Here is a 21,565-nt window from a genome sequence, read left to right as displayed (position 1 = left end):
ATACCACAGCGCTGCTGAATTCTGGATTGTGATTGGTCAGAAGGTGTTGATTAATTTTCTATAACAGCGGCTCTAGTAGTGCAGCTGCACATCACAGGTTTATATTAATACACTCGTTCTAATACGTTATCGTTTCTATAGTAACAGCTCATTCACAGGGACTCGTACAGTGGACGCTCCTCATGAACAGATTAAGGAATGTGAGTAATTGTTGATACGGTGAAGTTTTCTGTAAGGAGATGTTTATTTAACGTTTATGGAAGGAGTCTCCAGTGTCAGCGCTTTGTAACAGTTAGAGGTAAAGCTGTAAGTTTAAGTGTCCTGATATCTTCAGGACAGAGGAGTTCATACTTTACATCACACACAGCATTAAATGTAACAATAAACAGATAAAAAGTATGACATCATTCTTTTAGAAAAATATTAATTAATGGCAGATTGTTGTGGTATAAAAGGAATAAACAGCAGGGACGTGCTGTTATAAGAAAATAATTAACTTCAGGGGTTTAACAGTAACTCATATTAATCACAACAGTATTTCACACACACACACACACACACACACACACTGTTTCACTTCTTACATAATAATCATATTATATTGTAATGAAACTCTTTCTGTGTGCAGATTGGCTCAACCCCAGCAGAGCAGCCACACTTCTCCATGTACATCACCCTTTATTATCCCGACTAACTCGCCAGCTACGGCCTGCATGCACTACGAGATTTTGCATCCTAGCCCGGCAAGCACTGACAATCAATTACAAATGCTCATGAACACGGTAAACACCGGTAAACACTAACAATCAATTATTTATGCTCGTGGACACTGACAAACACCGGTATACACAGACATATGTGGGTAACGTCAGTTAACGCAGACAGACACTGATGAATGCTGATAAACACAATAATGGCCAGTAAACACTGATAATGGGCTGTAAACACCAATAATGGTTCACTGCAAAACACTTATATTGGCTGATGAACGCTCACAAGCTGTAAACACACTTAAACACTGATAATGGCTGGTAAACATGATAAATGCTGATAAATGCTTACATAGTCTGATAAAATGCAGATAGTGGTGGATAAACACTGATAATGGCTGGTAAACACTGATAATGGCTGGTAAACAATGATAATGTCTGGTAAACACTGATAATGTCTGATAAACACTGATAATGGCTGATAAACACTGATAATGGCTGGTGAACACTGATAATGCCTGGTAAACACTGGATAAGTCTGTCATTAGTGAGATTTTTTATGATTGCTATGACAATTTTTTCAATACTTTTAACAATTTTCCTAAACTCTTAACACAGTTAGCACAACATCTGTCTGTGTAGGCTATACAATTAACACATTTCTGGTTGTTTTGACACAAAATGCATACAGTTAACACAAAGTTTAAATGCTTGAACTTCTTTTACACACAAACTAAACCAAGAGCAAGACAATGGAACTTTACTGCCAAATTTACACATGCCTTCACACTGTATGTCAGAACAGATAACATCACGCTCTAAACCTAACCTCTAGGCTAAAGTCAAAGTGAACAGCTGTTCATATTGTGAACTGAAACACATACACACACATATATATATATATATATATATATATATATATATATATATATACAGTGAGGGGGAAAAAAGTATTTGATCCCCTGCTGATTTTGTACGTTTGCCCACTGACAAAGAAATGATCAGTCTATAATTTTAATGGTAGATTTATTTGAACAGTGAGAGACAGAATAACAACAAAAAAATCCAGAAAAACGCATGTCAAAAATGTTATAAATTGATTTGCATTTTAATGAGGGAAATAAGTATTTGACCCCTCTGCAAAACATGACTTAGTACTCGGTGGCAAAACCCTTGTTGGCAGTCACAGAGGTCAGACGTTTCTTGTAGTTGGCCAGCAGGTTTGCTCACATCTCAGGAGGGATTTTGTCCCACTCCTCTTTGCAGATCTTCTCCAAGTCATTAAGGTTTCGAGGCTGACGTTTGGCAACTCGAACCTTCAGCTCCCTCCACAGATTTTCTATGGGATTTAGGTCTGGAGACTGCCTAGGCCACTCCAGGACCTTAATGTGCTTCTTCTTGAGCCACTCCTTTGCCTTGGCCGTGTGTTTTGGGTCATCGTCATGCTGGAATACCCATCCACGACCCATTTTCAATGCCCTGGCTGAGGGAAGGAGGTTCTCACCCAAGATTTGATGGTACATGGCCCCGTCCATCGTCCCTTTGATGCGGTGAAGTTGTCCTGTCCCCTTAGCAGAAAAACACCCCCAAAGCATAATGTTTCCACCTCCATGTTTGACGGTGGGGATGGTATTCTTGGGGTCATAGGCAACATTCCTCCTCCTCCAAACACGGCGAATTGAGTTGATGCCAAAGAGCTCCATTTTGGTCTCATTTGACCTCAACACTTTCACCCAGTTGTCCTCTGAATCATTCAGATGTTCATTGGCAAACTTCAGACGGGCATGTGTATGTGCTCTCTTGAGCAGGGGGACCTTGCGGGCGCTGCAGGATTTCAGTCCTTCACTCCGTAGTGTGTTACCAATTGTTTTCTTGGTGACTATGGTCCCAGCTGCCTTGAGATCATTGACAAAATCCTCCTGTGTAGTTCTGGGCTGATTCCTCACTGTTCTCATGATCACTGCAACTCCACGAGGTGAGATCTTGCATGGAGCCCCAGGCAGAGGGAGATTGACAGTTCTTTTGTGCTTCTTCCATTTGCGAATAATCGCACCAACTGTTGTCCCCTTCTCACCAAGCTGCTTGTCAATGGTCTTGTAGCCCATTCCAGACTTGTGTAGGTCTACACTCTTGTCCCTGACATCCTTGGAGAGCTCTTTGGTCTTGGCCATGGTGGAGAGTTTGGAATCTGATTGATTGATTGCTTCTGTGGACAGGTGTCTTTTATACAGGTAACAAGTTGACATTAGGAGCACTCCTTTTAAGAGTATTCTCCTAATCTCAGCTCGTTACCTGCATAAAAGACACCTGGGAGCCAGAAATCTTTCTGATTGAGAAGGGGTCAAATACTTATTTCCCTCATTAAAATGCAAATCAATTTATAACATTTTTGACATGCGTTTTTCTGGATTTTTTTGTTGTTATTCTGTCTCTCACTGTTCAAATAAATCTACCATTAAAATTATAGACTGATCATTTCTTTGTCAGTGGGCAAACGTACAAAATCAGCAGGGGATCAAATACTTTTTTCCCTCACTGTATATATATATATATATATATATATATATATATATATATATATATATATATATATATATATATATATATATCCCTGTATCTTATTCCATTTCAACTGAGAAACAGCTAATTGACCTTATGCAAATAGATCAATCACGGCTGATCCCCATCTAGGAAACACACTGAGGTGTTGAGGTTCTTTCAATCGCATGACCATATGGTACACAGTAAAAAAGGACCTCTTTGGGCTGACCTTGTGTGGAAAAGGAACAATATAGAGCAACACAAAGAAAGTAAGAAAAATGCCTATACGAGGGAGAGGAAGATGAGTACCGGGACAAGGGTACTGGGTAATGGCTGAAAATGCTGGTAAACACAGATAATGGCTGATGAACGCCGATTAAAGATGATAACCAATGGTAAACACTGGTAAATGCTCTTAAGAAATGCAGATAATGCCAATAATGGCCAGTAAACACTGGTAAATGCTGATAAAGGCAAAGGCTGATAAACAATGGCAAACACCAGCAAACATTCTAATGGCTGATCAAGCCTGGTAAAAGGCCGATAAATGACAGTGAATGCTAATAAACACTGATAATGGCTGATAAATGCTGGTAAACGCTGATGAAGGCCTATAAATGATGGTAAATGCTGATAAACGCTGATAATGCCTGTCAAACATCGATCATTTCCGATAAATGCTGGTAAATGCTAATAATGGCCGATAAAAGGTCTTAAATGCCTGTTTAATGCTGATTATCACTGAAAAAACAACACCCTAATGAATTCCACACTATTCAGCAATGTAAAGACCTGCCAGGTGGTACTTGGTTTTTTCACATTCAAGGAGCACAAATCCATATCTCTGTCTAACGATCCCACAGTCACCATTGGATTATCCGTTCCACTGCCCTTCACTCACTACAACATGCATTAATCTCAACATCTGGACGCCTGCTTAGTTTAAATCCAGGCATCAGCAGGGAACACATAGCCTCTAAATCACAGTTAAATAAGTTCTGGGTTCCCGGTCCAGGCACACATAGCCAACTAGGCCATTAGATATAGTACTCACACATAGTTCAGTAGAGTTAAGCCATTCAGCAAAGCAGGCCCAGGCACACATAGCTAGTACACACTCGAGTCCTATGGCTCATCGGAGCAGCAGCAGTACACACGTTTTGTCAGTCAGATCTGTATCATCGTCTGTGCACATCTGTCAGAGCATGTATTCATATTCACTCAGCAGCAGCATAGCAGATCTAGTCTACCAAGACTAAACCTACTTACACACTCCATTTCTATCAATAACAGCTGAGAATCTCATTGAGAGAGTTGTCATGACTGAACTTTTTATAGAGGTTTTAATTATTCACAATAATCAAACATTCACAAGCCACAAATGAAAACCTGTACATGAAGTCACTGTTACCAAATCTACTCAGAGAAGCTAACACATGCTTAAAACATTGCTTCATTATTATGCAGTAATTTGCATATTCATAGAAGTGTCATAATTTGCATAGCAGAATCTCATACTTGAAAGAGAGATTCTCTGGAAAGATGTCTAAAGTTAAATAAAATACAAAAATCACACATATTTTACAAACCAGGATGTTTTAATACAGAAAGGTGCAGTTCTGTCAGTTAGGGTAAAAAATCGGGTAAAAACAGAATAATTATGTAGATTTATTATTGTGCATGAAGCTAAGTAAATATTTCAAGTGTAAATAGAGCGTGCACTAGTGGGACAAACAGCAGTGATAACCGATTCTCTGTCTCGCTGGTTCATAAGTTTCAATATGTCACCAATAAACTCAATTAAACAGCAGAAGATTTCATCAGAAACTAAGAAAGGAAAGACCAGGTATATAGAAGACAAACTGAACTGAAACTCTAGCTGTATGAAACACATCTGATCAACGAATATGAGCTACATGTATTGGCCCCGATGGCCTTCCACACTACATCACCACAGTACCACCAACAGCCGCAGCTACATAATCAGCCTTTCTCCTCTCTGCTCCTGGAGTACTCCTGCTCTACTAATGTCAGTGTTTTCCCTTTTCCCAACACACCTGATTCACCTCAGCAGATAATTAACAAAGCAGACCTGAGTGTGTTAAAGCAGGAAAATAATATATAAGATAAAAGTACTATATAAGATAACATTACTCCTGTATGAGGACTCAGAAACATGACAATAGAGGTGGGTCACATGAGCAAAATGTGAGTGTTGATGTGATATATCCTTCAAGGTATTGTGGAGGGGAGGTATTTCTGAAACTCTGCAACTCACAGCTGGGGTTCCTCAGGGGTCAGTTCTGGGTCCACTGCTCTTTTCTATTAATACTAAATCTCTGGGGCCTGTGACTAAGTTTCATGGCTTCTCGTATCATTGCTATGCTGTTGACATGCAGCTCTATTCGTCCTTCCAGCCTGAAGATCCATCTGTCACTACATGAATCTCTGCTTGCCTGTCTGAAATCTCAAACTGGATGAGGGAACACCACCTTAAGATCAGCTTGGCAAAATCTGAGCTTCTCTTCATCCCAGCCTGTCCCTCAATCAACCTCACCGTACAGCTCGGCTCAACCATACTCAAGCCAACCAGGACGGCCAGGAACCTTGGGGTGACTTTTGATGACAGCTTGACCTTTAGAGAGCACATTTCAACAATTACACGGTCTTGTAGGTTCATTCTGTATAACATCAAGAAAATCAGACCCTACCTCACCGAACAGGCCACACAGATACTAGTCCAGGCTCTTGTCATATCAAAACTGGACTACTGCAACTCACTACTCTCGGGCCTCCCGGCCAGCTCCATCAAACCTCTTCAGATGATTCAGAATGCAGCAGCACGCCTCGTCTTCACCCAGCCCAAAATAACCCATGTCACACCCCTCTTCATCTCCCTCCACTGGCTTCCTGTAGCCACCCGCATCAAATTCAAAGTGTTGATGCTCACCTACAAGACCTTGTCTGGAACAGCGCCCCCTACCTCAACTCTCTCCTGAAGGCTTACGTTCCCTCACGCAATCTGCGATCGATCAACGACCGACGCTTAGTAGTAAATACTCAGCGTGGCTCAAGGTCCTTTTCCAGAACCTTCAAATTAACTGTGCCTCAGTAGTGGAATGAACTTCCAACCTCAATCTGGACCTCAGAATCTCTCACCATCTTCAAAAAACAGCTAAAGACCCACTTCTTCCATGAACACCTAACTAACCCCTAAAATGCCAACCCCACATTATCCTAAAAATAAATAAATAAATAAATAAAACTACCCTAGCTCTTACACCTCTACTCTGTGCACTCTGCTTCTCTAGAACTCAATTATGAATCTTGTACAGTAGCACTACTTGTATTGTTCTCTGCTTGATATATCGCTTTGCTTGTATTTCCTCATTTCTAAGTCGCTTTGGATAAAAGCATCTGCTAAATGAATAAATGTGAATCTGACTTTAAAAAGAAGCATTTAACATTGAACATGAGGAGAAAAAAAAAATCATTTTTATTATTTGCCATTTTAAATTTTCGGTATTTTTTTTAATGTTCTGTGTTTGAAATTGTTATAAAAATACACAAAAAGCAACAATTATCTCAGATATAATTTATCATGAAATCAGTATTATACTGTATATCCATAATTCCCAGTACAGATAAACAATCAGTAAAAACTGCTAAATGTCACGTAGTTCCCAATTTAACACCACAAAGTACAACCGCACTGAAAAACCCAACACTGAGACTCTCTATGTTCAGGAAATGTACATATAATGAGGAAATTTAGTAAATAAAAATATTAAAGTTTAATGTTTTCTTACGGTGCCTTCTCGACCCTCATGTCCAGCAACCAAACTACGACTAAATAAAAGCATGAGAGAAAGAGAGTGTGAGTAAGACGTGCTGACGATGTACTGTATGTGTGAACACACCCCTTCGTTTCCTCTTTATTGCTAAATTTGTCCCTCCTTCTGAACTGGAGAAAAAAACACTGACAAAGAAAGATAAAAGATTTGCATTTTTAATGAATCTAAAAGAAAATACTCGACATGCTCCCTAAATATAATAAACCCTAAGAGACTAGCACTGAAGCAGAGAGTTTTCACCTCGAGTATGATAAAGTCATTTTTGTGTAATGTGTTGTGTGTTTGTGCATTTATTACCTCAGGTGTTTTACACAAAATAAAATTAGTTAATACCAGACCTTTTATTATTTTTTATTAATTAAGCCTCAAAACTTTAGGCTTAATTACCATTTTCACAAAGGTCTCAATGCACCAGCAAGACTGTGTTTGCACCAGAGTAAAAAGTGTGCATGCACTTTGTACTGGACATTTTAACACATCAGTCCAATGTGTGAACAAATTAACCTACTGCCTTTCCACGTCAGGAAGTGAAACAACACCCCAAACCACCAAACACATGCACTACTTTGTCTTAATTTGAAATAAGGTCTTACGGATATTTATCTAATTGCGTGGTATATTTGATCTTATTATGAGACTTTCTATCCTCCCTAATGTGATACAACAAGCATGTGGTATTTTTATCGTCTATATCTAAATTACGAAGTAAGCCAATGCCCTTCATAAATGAACAGCCTAGCTCATTGCTTGAAAATGATCTAATGCTAATGCTAATCTTTATTACTGCTAATGCTTGCTAATGCTAACTCTAGCTGAAATGTACTCTAGTGGCCGCCTTACATCCTGGGAAAACACTGACATTAGTAGAGCAGGAATACTCCAGGAGTACTTTAAGTGGAAGGCCATTGGGGCCTATACATGTAGCTCTAGCTGTATGAAACACGTTTGATAAATGAATAGAGTTTCCATTTGTCTTCTATATACCTGGTCTTTCCTTTCTTAAATTCCGATGAAGTCTGTTTAATTGAGCTTATTGGTGACAATACTGAAACGTGAACCAGCGAGACTGAGAATTTTGGTTTGAGAGCAGTCCTGATAGTAATATAGTAGAGTTAGATTGTGTGTGTGTGTGTGTGGAAAATACAGAGTGATGGTGTGATGAAATGGAGTTACTGTTACCACTCCAAAGCAGACAATAATAACAGCATGTCCCCAAGTGTTTTATTCCTTTTATACCACAGGAATGTTACAACAATTAAACATTTTTATTGCCTAATGAAACACACATCATACTTTGTATCTTTTTTTAAGCATTTTTCTCTCCTGAATTTTAATGACAGCTAAAAATAAAAACAACTTGTCACCTTACTGAGAAAGCGCAAACTCCTCTGTCCTGAAGATGTCTGCAAAACTTATTTACAGCTTTACCTCTGACTGTTACAAAGTGCTGACACTGGAGACTCCTTCAAAAAGTGTTAAATAAACGTATCCTTAAAGAAAACCACCAAATCAATGATTGCACATGTTTCTAATCTGTTCATGTGGAGCATCCACTGTACAAGTCCCTGTGAATGTGCTGTTACTATAGAAACAATAACGTATTAGAACAAGGGTATTAATATAAACCTGTGATGTGCAACTGCACTACTGTCAGAGCCGCTGTTAGAGAAAATTAACCAACACCCTCTGACCAATCACAATCCAGAATTTAGCAGCGCTTTGGTAAAGATTTCATGCTCTCCTGCCTCAGGATAATCTTTATGCCAATGTAGCAGTGACTAATTCAATCAACACTGTATCTAGCTTCTGCCTCTGAGGACGAGGAGGTTCAGTACTCTAGTGTCAGATTCACTCGCAGTGGTGCTGACTACAGGTGAGAGGAGCAGGTCTGTTTCCTCCACTCTAACAAAGCTGGAAATGATCTTCTGCTGGATCTTACTGTGATCATTTACTCTCTTTCTGTAGGCCTTCCAATGATGAGGATCCCACTGTGATCTACAGCAGAGTGAAATAAACAACATTCACCCATTTATTCAACATCACCACAACTTCCACCTGGTCATAGTGGAATGCTTCTAGAAACTCTCCAGATGGACATCATCACATGATTTACCTATGATTTGAATCAATTTTCAAAATAAAGAAGAAGCAGGTTTAAGACTGTATGATTTTTAGAGGGTCTTTTAAAATGATTATTTGTCAGACTTTACAAGCATATTAGTGTAAATAATTATCAGAACTAATCTTTTATCTGTCATTCACAGGTCGGATAAATAAATAGGACTCTTTTTTAAAACTCCAGATCCTAACTTAATCCAGTTTAAAGACCAATAAAATTCCAGAGATGATCTTTAATCCAAATACATTCCTTCTAAAGCATCAGATTGCAGACTGAAGATCAGAGCTGTAAAATCAGCCCTCTCTGGACATCATGTGTAACTGCGTTTTAAACATCTCAACTGTTCATGTGCAAAGACGAATATATTCCTGGAGCACAACAGCAGTGTAACACACATGATTCAGATCTGTAATTACTTACCCAAACCTTCATTTAAGTGTGATCGAGCCGCTGTAACATGGAGATTCTCCCTATGACTGAGCACTATAAACATGCAGCAGATCACACAGAGATTATTTATGTTTATTGCTTATTAACGTTTATTTTACTTTGTAAAATTATTAGTAGGAGCAGCAGGAGTATTTTTACTCTACTCAGAGTAGATTATTTTGGGAAGTAACAGTACTGTTATGATATTTGACTTGAACAGCGACATGAACAGTTCACATAAAAAGTGGAATAATATGATTTATCTTTTTATTTGGAGTGAGACAAAATGAAACAAGGATGTATATGAACAGCTTTGAATAGTTAAAGTGGCTCTACTGCGATATATACAAGAGCTTTATCCTGGTCAGAGTCACAGTGAATCAGGAGTCTATCCCAGGATCACTGGCTGACAATCAGGACCTCATGAGACAATCGGGACCTCAACAAGAACAAAAAAAAAATTAAAAAAGAAATTCCTACGCAGAAAGTCAGGAAGGTCTCCCCAACCCCGAGTTCAGTACATGACATCAGACCAACATGGCCGCTCACACTGTCAACAGTAAATAAAACATCACTTCACTACTTTAAATGAGTTTATAGCTGTAATTACTTTAGATCAATCAGCACTGACACATTAGCTGCTTAAATCTATAACACTGACCTACAGCGTACAGTTCTGAGAAAGTTAATACATCATAATTAGTTTTATTTCTCACTAAATACACATTCTCTGCTAAATATATTTCCATTCTGGACTTCAGTTGAGCTTCAATCCCTTTATTCAGTTACAAAATTCACAATAAAGAAGCGATAACTAATGAGTGAAAACTCTACAGCTGACTGGAACAGTCCTAACCTGCTGGCAGGAGAAAAAGTACTTCACACACTGCTATAAAATGATTAAAGCTGCTTTAAATGGCTGTAAGATGCTGATGTCGCTGGTGTAAAGGAGCGATTCAGTTTCTCCACTTCAGTGAGGAGCTCTCTCTATTCATCAGCTGTTTCAGGACTCATTTCATTCATCATGTTCCTCAAAGAAACAACACACAGAAACATCAGAACTGTGTGTTAAAGCAGAACACGTTACTAACATTTATGTACATCAGTCATCATCACACACTCTCTGATTTACGTTTATTAACATTACTGATTAGGAAATAAATCTAAAATTGCTGTTGGAGTTACAGCTGTGTATTGTAGCTCTCACATCTTCAGAGTAAAAGAATAATATTATCACATTACTCAAATCTAATGGTGGTTTGGGGTTTAAAAGATAAAACTCACTGCTCTTTAGTCAGAGGAAGTGGGCGTGTCAGCAGGAGGCCTGGGATGAGAAATCTGTGAAAAAAGAAAGAGGCCACGCCTTGTTGAATTTGACCAATCAGGTGAAAAAGTAAAATCAAAACCTGAGAAAACAGCTCTCACTGCATAGATCTGGATTTAACAGAACACAGATTTCCAACAATAAAATACATCATCATTCGGTTAGACCATCATCATCAAACATACTACAAGGAACTGTGTTTTTCAGTAAACACTTACTGCAAGTGTGTGATACACATCATCAGATGTCCGGCCCGTGAGGTCGAGAGCTGCGTACGTGTCGTCTTTAGCGCTCGGCCCGACGTTCTGCGGAGAGGAGGGGTAGAGAACGTGAGCAGGTTCTGCTGAAGATCTTTACAGTGAGAGTTTATTATGAACAAAGCAGCCGCCTGATGGACATTTCTGTAATAACTCACCTGAGGGTCACCTTCATCTGCCTTTTTCTTCTGTCTCCTGCTTCTGCTCACACAAAGTCAAATATTTATCCATCATGAGCTTCTTCAGAGGAATTAGTGATGAATTTATCAGCACAAAGAAATACAAATTCTAGTATTTTCTTACCTTATAAACAGGAAGGTGATGATGAGACAAACACACACAAACACAACAGCCCCAACACCTGCGTACACACCTAAGCTCTGAACCCCTGTGTGGACGATGATGTGATAATGAATCAGTGTTAAATATTTATCAGTGTGATTCTGATTTATAGATTTACATCATCACTCTTACTGTTTAAAGTGACGGACACTGCAGCTGATCTCTCAGAGCCGTGTTTATTCTGAGCCTCGCAGTAGTACTGTCCACTCTGTAGAACTCGGTAACTCTGTCTAGGTCCTACAGGTGATGATTCATTCACCTTAAACCAGGTGTAGTTCTCCACAGGTGGGTTAGCATCACTGCTGCAGGTCAGAGTCACTGAACTGCCCGCCATTATTTCAGCAGAGGAGCTGATGGACACTAAGACGTTCTTTGGAGGATCTAAAATAAGTAGTAAAGTGAGACGTTAAATGAAATCTATGAGTTTTATCTCTTATTGGCTGTGCAGAGATCTTCAGCTTTAACTTACACAGAACATTCAGAGTTACACTGATGGAGTCCTGATGTCCGACTTCATTACTGCACTTGCACTTGTACTCTCCACTGTCCTCAGATCTGATCTTGGAGATGGTGTAGGTCTTTCCTTTTCCTACTGATGTCATCCCCTTAAACCAGGTGTAGTTCTTCACAGGTGGGTTAGCATCACTGCTGCAGGTCAGAGTCACTGAACTGCCCTCCACTACTTCACCAGAGGAGCTGATGGACACTGAGACGTTCTTTGGAGGATCTAAAATAAGTAGGAAAGTGAGATTTTAAATTAAATCTATGAGAGTTTTATCTCTTATTAACTGTGAGGAGATCTTCAGCTTTAACTTACAAAGAACATTCAGAGTTACACTGATGGAGTCCTGATGTCCGACTTCATTACTGCAGTTGCACTTGTACTCTCCACTGTCCTCAGATCTGATCTTGGAGATGTTGTAGGTATTTCCTTTTCCTACTGATGTTGTCCCCTTAAACCAGGTGTAGTTCTCCACAGGTGGGTTAGCATCACTGCTGCAGGTCAGAGTCACTGAACTGCCCTCCACTATTTCACCAGAGGAGCTGATGGACACTGAGATGTTCTTTGGAGGATCTAAAATGGGTAGGAAAGTGAAACTTGTTTCTATGATAGTTTTTTTAATCTTATTAACTGTGAGGAGATCTTCAGCTTTAACTTACACAGAACATTCAGAGTTACACTGATGGAGTCCTGATGTCCGACGTCATTACTGCATTTGCACTTGTACTCTCCACTGTCCTCAGAGCTGATCTTGGAGATGGTGTAGGTATTTCCTTGTCCTACTGATGTCGTCCCCTTAAACCAGGTGTAGTTCTCCACACGTGGGTTAGCATCACTGCTGCAGGTCAGAGTCACTGAACTTCCTTCCACTATTTCACCAGAGGAGCTCATCGACACTGAGATGTTCTTTGGAGGATCTAAAATAAGTAGGAAAGTGAAACTTTAAAGTAAATCTATGAGAGTTTTATCTCTTATTAACTGTGAGGAGATCTTCAGCTTTAACTTACACAGAACATTCAAAGTTACACCGACGGAGTCCTGATGTCCGACTTCATTACTGCACTCGCACTTGTACTCTCCACTGTCCTCAGATCTGATCTTGGAGATGTTGTAGGTCTTTCCTTTTCCTACTGATGTTGTCCCCTTAAACCAGGTGTAGTTCTCCACAGGTGGGTTAGCATCACTGCTGCAGGTCAGAGTCACTGAACTGCCCTCCACTATTCCACCAGAGGAGCTGATGGACACTAAGACGTTCTTTGGAGGATCTAGAGAGTTCCATGATGAGAATGATGAAAGCAGTTCATGGCCATAAGCAGTGTAAATTTTTCTTTCATCAGTTCTTGAATATAATTTTCAGCTCATCTCAGTGCTTTTATTTAACATTATGTCTGGCTCCTAATGAATATAAAACCCACTTCACTGCACAATAGAGTCATAAATCTGAGAATCTTTTTAGACTGTAATAATTCTGGGACACCTTCTTGTTATCATGCCTGTGTGTGCTCGTATTTTCCCTTCACATGGTCAACATCCAATTCTGTATAGATTTATTATTCCTAAATGCTTAAAGTTATTAGCACCTGTGTGTGTGTGTGTGTGTGTGTGTGTGTGTGTGTGTGTGTGTGTGTGTTTCTTTTTTAATTATATGCTAATATAATAAATATTTTTATGTCCTGTAATGACAGTGAAGGCACTTCAAGGTCATTACGTTTTCAATACATTTTCCTTCATTTCTGTAAATATGAAGTGATTTATGATCTATTGAGTTATAAAATATATAAGAAGGTAAATAAAGCTCACATCTGACTCTGATGGTTTGATCAGGAGAGGGGAGATGTTCATATCCTCTTACAGCACAGCTATAACTGCCTGCATCCTCACTGCTGACCGGCTGCAGGTGGAGTTCATTGCTCTTGGGGGTGTTTGTGGTTAAATCACGTCTGTTTTTGTACCAGATGAATGTTGGATCAGTCAGACTGCAGGTGGTTTTACAGATCAGAACGACTGATTGTCCCTCTGTCACTTCTGCAGGAGCGATCACCTGAAGATCTTACACACCGAGAGAAACATTCAATCAGGAAAGCTGTCCTGAAGACAGTAAAGTGTCTACTTTTAAACTCTGCTCTCTCAAAGTGTTTTTCTATCTAATGATAATCATTTCAGTTTTATATTCAGTGTTAATAACCTTCTCAACTCTGGAGACTAGTCGCTTTTACTACAAGCACCTATTGTTCAATTTAATTTATAAAGAACATGTTAGAGATCTTCATTAATCCGGTACAAAGCTCTGACTCTCCTGTATCTAAAGAGAGATTATGTTCAGAGTGATAGATGTAGAAAATAAAATTATTTTATTTACCTGTAACAGTGAGTGTAACTCCACTGTGACCCAGGTATCTTTCTCCTTCTTTATTTGTTATGATTCTGAAGCAGTACGTGTGTTCATCTGATTTCTTCACGTCACTCAGTCTGAGGGAGAAGTGTTTCTGTTCATCTCCTAAATACTCCACTCTGCCTGAGTAACCTGGTTCATTACGCAGATCAGTCGGTTCTTTACCATTAACTGGGTTTATTAACCAAAACCTGTTCGTCACTGTAAGACCTGTTGGGTGTGTGTACGTGACGTTCATAAACACTGTAGATCCTTTTAAAGAACAGAGATTTGTTTCGCTGTATGTCACACTCCATTTATTCCCAAGAGCTCCTGAAACATGACACATGAAAGAGGTGATTAGAGGTCATTATCCTGAGCCCCATAAAACACTGAGTTATCTTACAGCTTCACTTCTCTCCTCTGGAACTCCGGGTTGCAGAAATAAAAACAATTCTTTACCGTCACGGGGTTCGGCTCGGTACAAGATGTAAAACCAGTACCGAGCACTGCCCGCTATTTAAATGCAGAGAAATGTGGAAATAATAATACATCTAGTGCATGGAGAACAATATAAAATGATATAATATAATGTAATATAATATAATGTAAGATAATATTTGTTCTAAACAACCGGACAGAAAATCCAGAGCGCTACTGGCCAAGACTCATTATATATTATTATATATTAAATCACTGTTCATTGGTTCACCTGGAGATCAGCACCCCCTAGAGGCGAACCATCAACATTTCGTAACGTTTCGAAACAGTAATGACGTAATGAAGCCTCGTTTGCTGAAACCACGTGACTTGGATCGTTTGATATGCGTTCAGAACCAATGATTCAAAACAGAAGATTCATCAAGGTTTCAAAGCTTCAGGAAGACCACTAATATTTAAATCGCTGTTTCACCAAGGATTCGAACTCTACCACTATCAGACCATGATTCGTACAATATCAGCTCAAGTGAGGAGCAGTGTTATATTATATTTATAATGTTGAAATTATAACAAAAATCTAAATATACTGGTGATTCTACTTGTATTTATTGTCTCTGGGGTGTGTAGTCGTGATGATGTTAATGTGGGACTCACCTGAGATCATGAACAGAAAGACCAGATGAAGTGGAGAAGCCATTTTGAGGAACATCATTACTGGAAAGATTCTATAGAAACAAAATATATTAAATTTATTTATAATATGTCACAACAACATACAATCTACTGAGCTGTTAAACCTCCTTTTCTTTAGAGAAATTATTATGTGATGAAATACAATTATCACAGCATCCATCACAAGTCTTTCATTATCTGAGGGATTATTTATTTTTATACCACAGCGCTGCTGAATTCTGGATTGTGATTGGTCAGAAGGTGTCGATTAATTTTCTATAACAGTGGCTCTGACAGTAGTGCAGCTGCACATCACAGGTTTATATTAATACACTCGTTCTAATACGTTATCGTTTCTATAGTAACAGCTCATTCACAGGGACTCGTACAGTGGACGCTCCTCATGAACAGATTAAGGAATGTGAGTAATTGTTGATACGGTGAAGTTTTCTGTAAGGAGATGTTTATTTAACGTTTATGGAAGGAGTCTACAGTGTCAACGCTTTGTAACAGTTAGAGGTAAAGCTGTAAGTTTAAGTGTCCTGATATCTTCAGGACAGAGGAGTTTATACTTTACATTACACACAGCATTAAAAGTAACAATAAACAGATAAAAAGTATGACATCATTATTTAAGAAAAATATTAATTAATGTCAGATTGTTGTGGTATAAAAGGAATAAACAGTGGGGACGTGCTGTTATAAGAAAATAATTAACTTCAGGGGTTTAACAGTAACTCATATTAATCACATCAGTATTTTACACCACACACAATCAATTATATACGCTCGTGAACACAAATGTAACAAATGTGACACAGACAAATGTGGGTAACGCCAGTTAAAGCAGGCAAATACTGATAAATGCTGACAAACGCTGATAATGTCTGGTAAACACTGATAATGGCTGGTAAACACTGATAATGGCTGGTAAACACTGATAATGGCTGGTAAACAATGATAATGTCTGGTAAACACTGATAATGGCTGGTAAACACTGATAATGGCTGGTAAACACTGGCTCAGTCTGTCCTTACTGAGTTTTTTTATGATTGCTATGACAATTTTTTCAATACTTTTAACAATTTTCCTAAACTGTTAACATAGTTAGCACAACATCTGTCTGTGTAGGCTATACAATTAACACATTTCTGCTTGTTTTGACACAAAATTCATACAGTTAACACAAAGTTTAAATGCTTGAACTTCTTTTACACACAAACTAAACCAAGAGCAAGACAATGGATCTTTACTGCCAAATTTACACATGCCTTCACACTGTATGTCAGAACAGATAACATCACGCTCTAAACCTGACCTCTAGGCTGTTCATATTGTGAACTGAAACACACACACACACACACACGCACACATATATATATATATATATATATATCCCTGTATCTTATTCCATTTCAACTGAGAAACAGCTAATTGAACTTATGCAAATAGATCAATCACGGCTGATCCCCATCTAGGAAACACACTCAGCTGTTGAGGTTCTTTCAATCGCATGACCATATGGTACACAGTAAAAAAGGACCTCTTTGGGCTGACCTTGTGTGGAAAAGGAACAATATAGAGCAACACAAAGAAAGTAAGAAAAATGCCTATACGAGGGAGAGGAAGATGAGTACCAGGACATGGGTACTGAGTAATGGCTGAAAATGCTGGTAAACACAGATAATGGCTGATGAACGCCGATTAAAGATGATAACCAATGGTAAACACTGGTAAATGCTGTTAAGAAATGCAGATAATGCCAGTAATGGCCAGTAAACACTGGTAAATGCTGATAAAGGCAAAGGCTGATAAACAATGGCAAACGCCAGCAAACATTCTAATGGCTGATCAAGCCTGGTAAAAGGCCGATAAATGACAGTAAATGCTAATAAACACTGATAATGGCTGATAAATGCTGGTAAACACTGATAAACGCTGATAATGCCTGTCAAACATCGATCATTTCCGATAAATGCTGGTAAATGCTAATAATTGCCGATAAAAGGTCTTAAATGCCTGTTTAATGCTGATTATCACTGAAAAAACAAACCCTAATGAATTCCACACTATTCAGCAATGTAAAGACCTGCCAGGTGGTACTGGGTTTTTTCACATTCAAGGAGCACAAATCCATATCTCTGTCTAACGATCCCACAGTCACCATTCGATTATCCGTTCCACTGCCCTTCACTCCCTACAACATGCATTAATCTCAACATCTGGACGCCTGCTTAGTTTAAATCCAGGCTTCAGCAGGGAACACATAGCCTCTAAATCACAGTTAAATAAGTTCTGGGTTCCCGGTCCAGGCACACATAGACAACTAGGCCATTAGATATAGTACTCACACATAGTTCAGTAGAGTTAAGCCATTCAGCAAAGCAGGCCCAGGCACACATAGCTAGTACACACTCGAGTCCTATGGCTCATCGGAGCAGCAGCAGTACACACGTTTTGTCAGTCAGATCTGTATCATCGTCTGTGCACGTCTGTCAGAGCATGTATTCATCCTCGCTCAGCAGCAGCAGCAGCATAGCAGATCTAGTCTACCAAGACTAAACCTACTTACACACTCCATTTCTATCAATAACAGCTGAGAATCTCATTGAGAGAGTTGTCATGACTGAACTTTTTATAGAGGTTTTAATTATTCACAATAATCAAACATTCACAAGCCACAAATGAAAACCTGTACATGAAGTCACTGTTACCAAATCTACTCAGAGAAGCTAACACATGCTTAAAACATTGCTTCATTATTATGCAGTAATTTGCATATTCATAGAAGTGTCATAATTTGCATAGCAGAATCTCATACTTGAAAGAGAGATTCTCTGGAAAGATGTCTAAAGTTAAATAAAATACAAAAATCACACATATTTTACAAACCAGGATGTTTTAATACAGAAAGGTGCAGTGCTGTCAGTTAAGGTAAAGAATTGGGTAAAAACAGAATAATTATGTAGATTTATTATTGTGCATGAAGCTAATTAAATATTTCAAGTGTAAATAGAGCGTGCACTGGTGGGACAAACAGCAGTGATAACCGATTCTCTGTCTCGCTGGTTCATAAGTTTCAATATGTCACCAATAAACTCAATTAAACAGCAGAAGATTTCATCAGAAACTAAGAAAGGAAAGACCAGGTATATAGAAGACAAACTGAACTGAAACTCTAGCTGTATGAAACACATCTGATAAACAAATAGAGCTACATGTATTGGCCCCGATGGCCTTCCACACTACATCACCACAGTACCACCAACAGCCGCAGCTACATAATCAGTCTTTCTCCTCTCTGCTCCTGGAGTACTCCTGCTCTACTAATGTCAGTGTTTTCCCTTTTCCCAACACACCTGATTCACCTCAGCAGATAATTAATAAAGCAGACCTGAGTGTGTTAAAGCAGGAAAATAATAGATAAGATAAAAGTACTATATAAGATAGCATTACTCCTGTATGAGGACTCAGAAACATGACAATAGAGGTGGGTCACATGACCAAAATGTGAGTGTTGATGTGATATATCCTTCAAGGTATTGTGGAGGGGAGGTATTTCTGAAACTCTGCAACTCACAGCTGGGGTTTCTCAGGGGTCAGTTCTGGGTCCACTGCTCTTTTCTATTAATAATAAATCTCTGGGGCCTGTGACTAAGTTTCATGGCTTCTCGTATCATTGCTATGCTGTTGACACGCAGCTCTGTTCGTCCTTCCAGCCTGAAGATCCATCTGTCACTACATGAATCTCTGCTTGCCTGTCTGAAATCTCAAACTGGATGAGGGAACACCACCTTAAGATCAACTTGGCAAAGTCTGAGCTTCTCTTCATCCCAGCCTGTCCCTCAATCAACCACAACCTCACCGTACAGCTCGGCTCAACCACACTCAAGCCAACCAGGATGGCCAGGAACCTTGGGGTGACTTTTGATGACAGCTTGACCTTTAGAGAGCACATTTCAACAATTACACGGTCCTGTAGGTTCATTCTGTATAACATCAAGAAAATCAGACCCTACCTCACCGAACAGGCTACACAGATACTAGTCCAGGCTCTTGTTATCTCAAAACTGGACTACTGCAACTCACTACTCTCGGGCCTCCCGGCCAGCTCCATCAAACCTCTTCCGATGATTCAGAATGCAGCAGCACGCCTCGTCTTCACCCAGCCCAAAATAACCCATGTCACACCCCTCTTCATCTCTCTCCACTGGCTTCCTGTAGCCACCCGCATCAAATTCAAAGTGTTGATGCTCACCTACAAGACCTTGTCTGGAACAGCACCCTCCTACCTCAACTCTCTCCTGAAGGCTTACGTTCCCTCACGCAATCTGCCATCAATCAACGACCGACACTTAGTAGTAAATACTCAGCGTGGCTCAAGGTCCTTTTCCAGAACCTTCGAATTAACTGTGCCTCAGTAGTGGAATGAACTTCCAACCTCAATCCGGACCTCAGAATCTCTCACCATCTTCAAAAAACAGGTAAAGACCAACCTCTTCCATGAACATGTAACTAACCCCAAAAATGACAACTCCACATTATTTAAAAAAAAAAGAAAAAAACAACTTTAAAAAAACACGTAGTCTGGCTTACACCTCTACTCTGTGCACTTCTGTGCTTCTCTAGAACTCAATTATAAATGTTGTACAGTAGCACTACTTGTATTGTTCTCCACCTGATATATCGCTTTGCTTGTATTTCCTCATTCCTCAAGTCTGACTTTAAAAATAAGCATTTAACATTGAACATAAGGAGAAAAAAAAAAAAAAACATTTTTAACATTTGCCATTTTAAATTTTCAATATTTTTTTAATGTTCTGAGTTTGAAATTGTTATTAAAATACTTGAAAAGCAACAATTATCTCAGATATAATTTATCATGAAATCAGTATTATACTGTATATCCATAATTCCCAGTACAGATAAACAATCAGTAAAAACTGCTAAATGTCACGTAGTTCCCAATTTAACACCACAAAGTACAACCGCACTGAAAAACCCAACACTGAGACTCTCTATGTTCAGGAAATGTACATATAATGAGGAAATTTAATAAATAAAAATATTAAAGTTTAATGTTTTCTTACGGTGCCTTCTCGACCCTCATGTCCAGCAACCAAACTACGACTAAATAAAAGCATGAGAGAAAGAGAGTGTGAGTAAGACGTGCTGACGATGTACTGTATGTGTGAACACACCCCTTCATTTCCTTTATTGCTAAATTTGTCCCTCCTTCTGTACTGGAGAAAAAAACACTGACAAAGAAAGATAAAAGATTTGCATTTTTAATGAATCTAAAAGAAAATACTCAACATGCTCCCTAAATATAATAAACCCTTAGAGACTAGCACTGAAGCAGAGAGTTTTCACCTCGAGTATGATAAAGTCATTTTTGTGTAATGTGTTGCGTGTTTGTGAATTTATTACCTCAGGTGTTTTACACAAAATAAAATTAATTAATACCAGACCTTTTATTATTATTTTTTATTAATTAAGCCTCAAAACTTTAGGCTTAATTATCATTTTCAAAAAGGTCTCAATGCACCAGCAAGACTGTGTTTGCACCAGAGTAAAAAGTGTGCATGCACTTTGTACTGGACATTTTAACACATCAGTCCAATGTGTGAACAAATTAACCTACTGCCTTTCCACGTCAGGAAGTGAAACAACACCCCAAACCACCAAACACATGCACTACAACGTTTTAAACTTTGTCTTAATTTGAAATAAGGTCTTACGGATATTTATCTAATTGCGTGGTATATTTGAGCTTATTATAAGTCTTTCTATCCTCCCTAATGTGATACAACAAGCATGTGGTATTTTTATCGTCTATATCTAAATTAAGAATTAAGCCAAAGCCCTTCATAAATGAACAGCCTAGCTCATTGCTTGAAAATGATCTAATGATAATCTTTACTACTGCTAATGCTTGCTAATGCTAACTCTAGCTGAAATGTACTCTAGTGGCCGCCGTACATCCTGGGAAAACACTGACAT

At 38.9% G+C, this 21,565-nt stretch overlaps 1 protein-coding gene and 1 long non-coding RNA gene across 2 annotated transcripts; one reads left to right on the top strand and one right to left on the bottom strand.

Annotated features, from left to right (window-relative positions):
- The first annotated feature begins 8,906 nt into the window (after positions 1-8,906).
- Positions 8,907-9,283, top strand: LOC108258832 (uncharacterized). Its single transcript, XR_001810750.2, has 2 exons — positions 8,907-8,978; positions 9,071-9,283. It is a non-coding gene; the product is annotated as an uncharacterized LOC108258832 (long non-coding RNA).
- Positions 9,284-9,898: 615 nt separating this feature from the next.
- On the bottom strand, positions 9,899-20,729 carry LOC108258734 (B-cell receptor CD22). The gene is made up of 14 exons (XM_053675956.1): positions 20,653-20,729; positions 15,545-15,615; positions 14,438-14,782; positions 13,879-14,127; positions 13,086-13,343; positions 12,738-12,995; positions 12,394-12,651; positions 12,046-12,303; positions 11,709-11,957; positions 11,538-11,622; positions 11,393-11,435; positions 11,196-11,282; positions 10,938-10,991; positions 9,899-10,683 (listed from the first exon to the last, which is right to left on the bottom strand). Exons 1-13 carry the CDS (start codon positions 20,670-20,672, stop codon positions 10,944-10,946), a joined length of 2,229 nt encoding a protein of 742 aa, XP_053531931.1. The 5' UTR covers positions 20,673-20,729; the 3' UTR covers positions 9,899-10,683; positions 10,938-10,943.
- Between the last annotated feature and the right edge of the window lie 836 nt (positions 20,730-21,565).

Source organism: Ictalurus punctatus, chromosome 26 (assembly GCF_001660625.3).
Source record: "Ictalurus punctatus breed USDA103 chromosome 26, Coco_2.0, whole genome shotgun sequence".
In the NCBI taxonomy this organism is placed as follows: Eukaryota; Metazoa; Chordata; class Actinopteri; order Siluriformes; family Ictaluridae; genus Ictalurus; species Ictalurus punctatus.
Note: the sequence above shows the minus strand (reverse complement) of the source record. Positions and strands in the feature narration are given on the sequence as shown.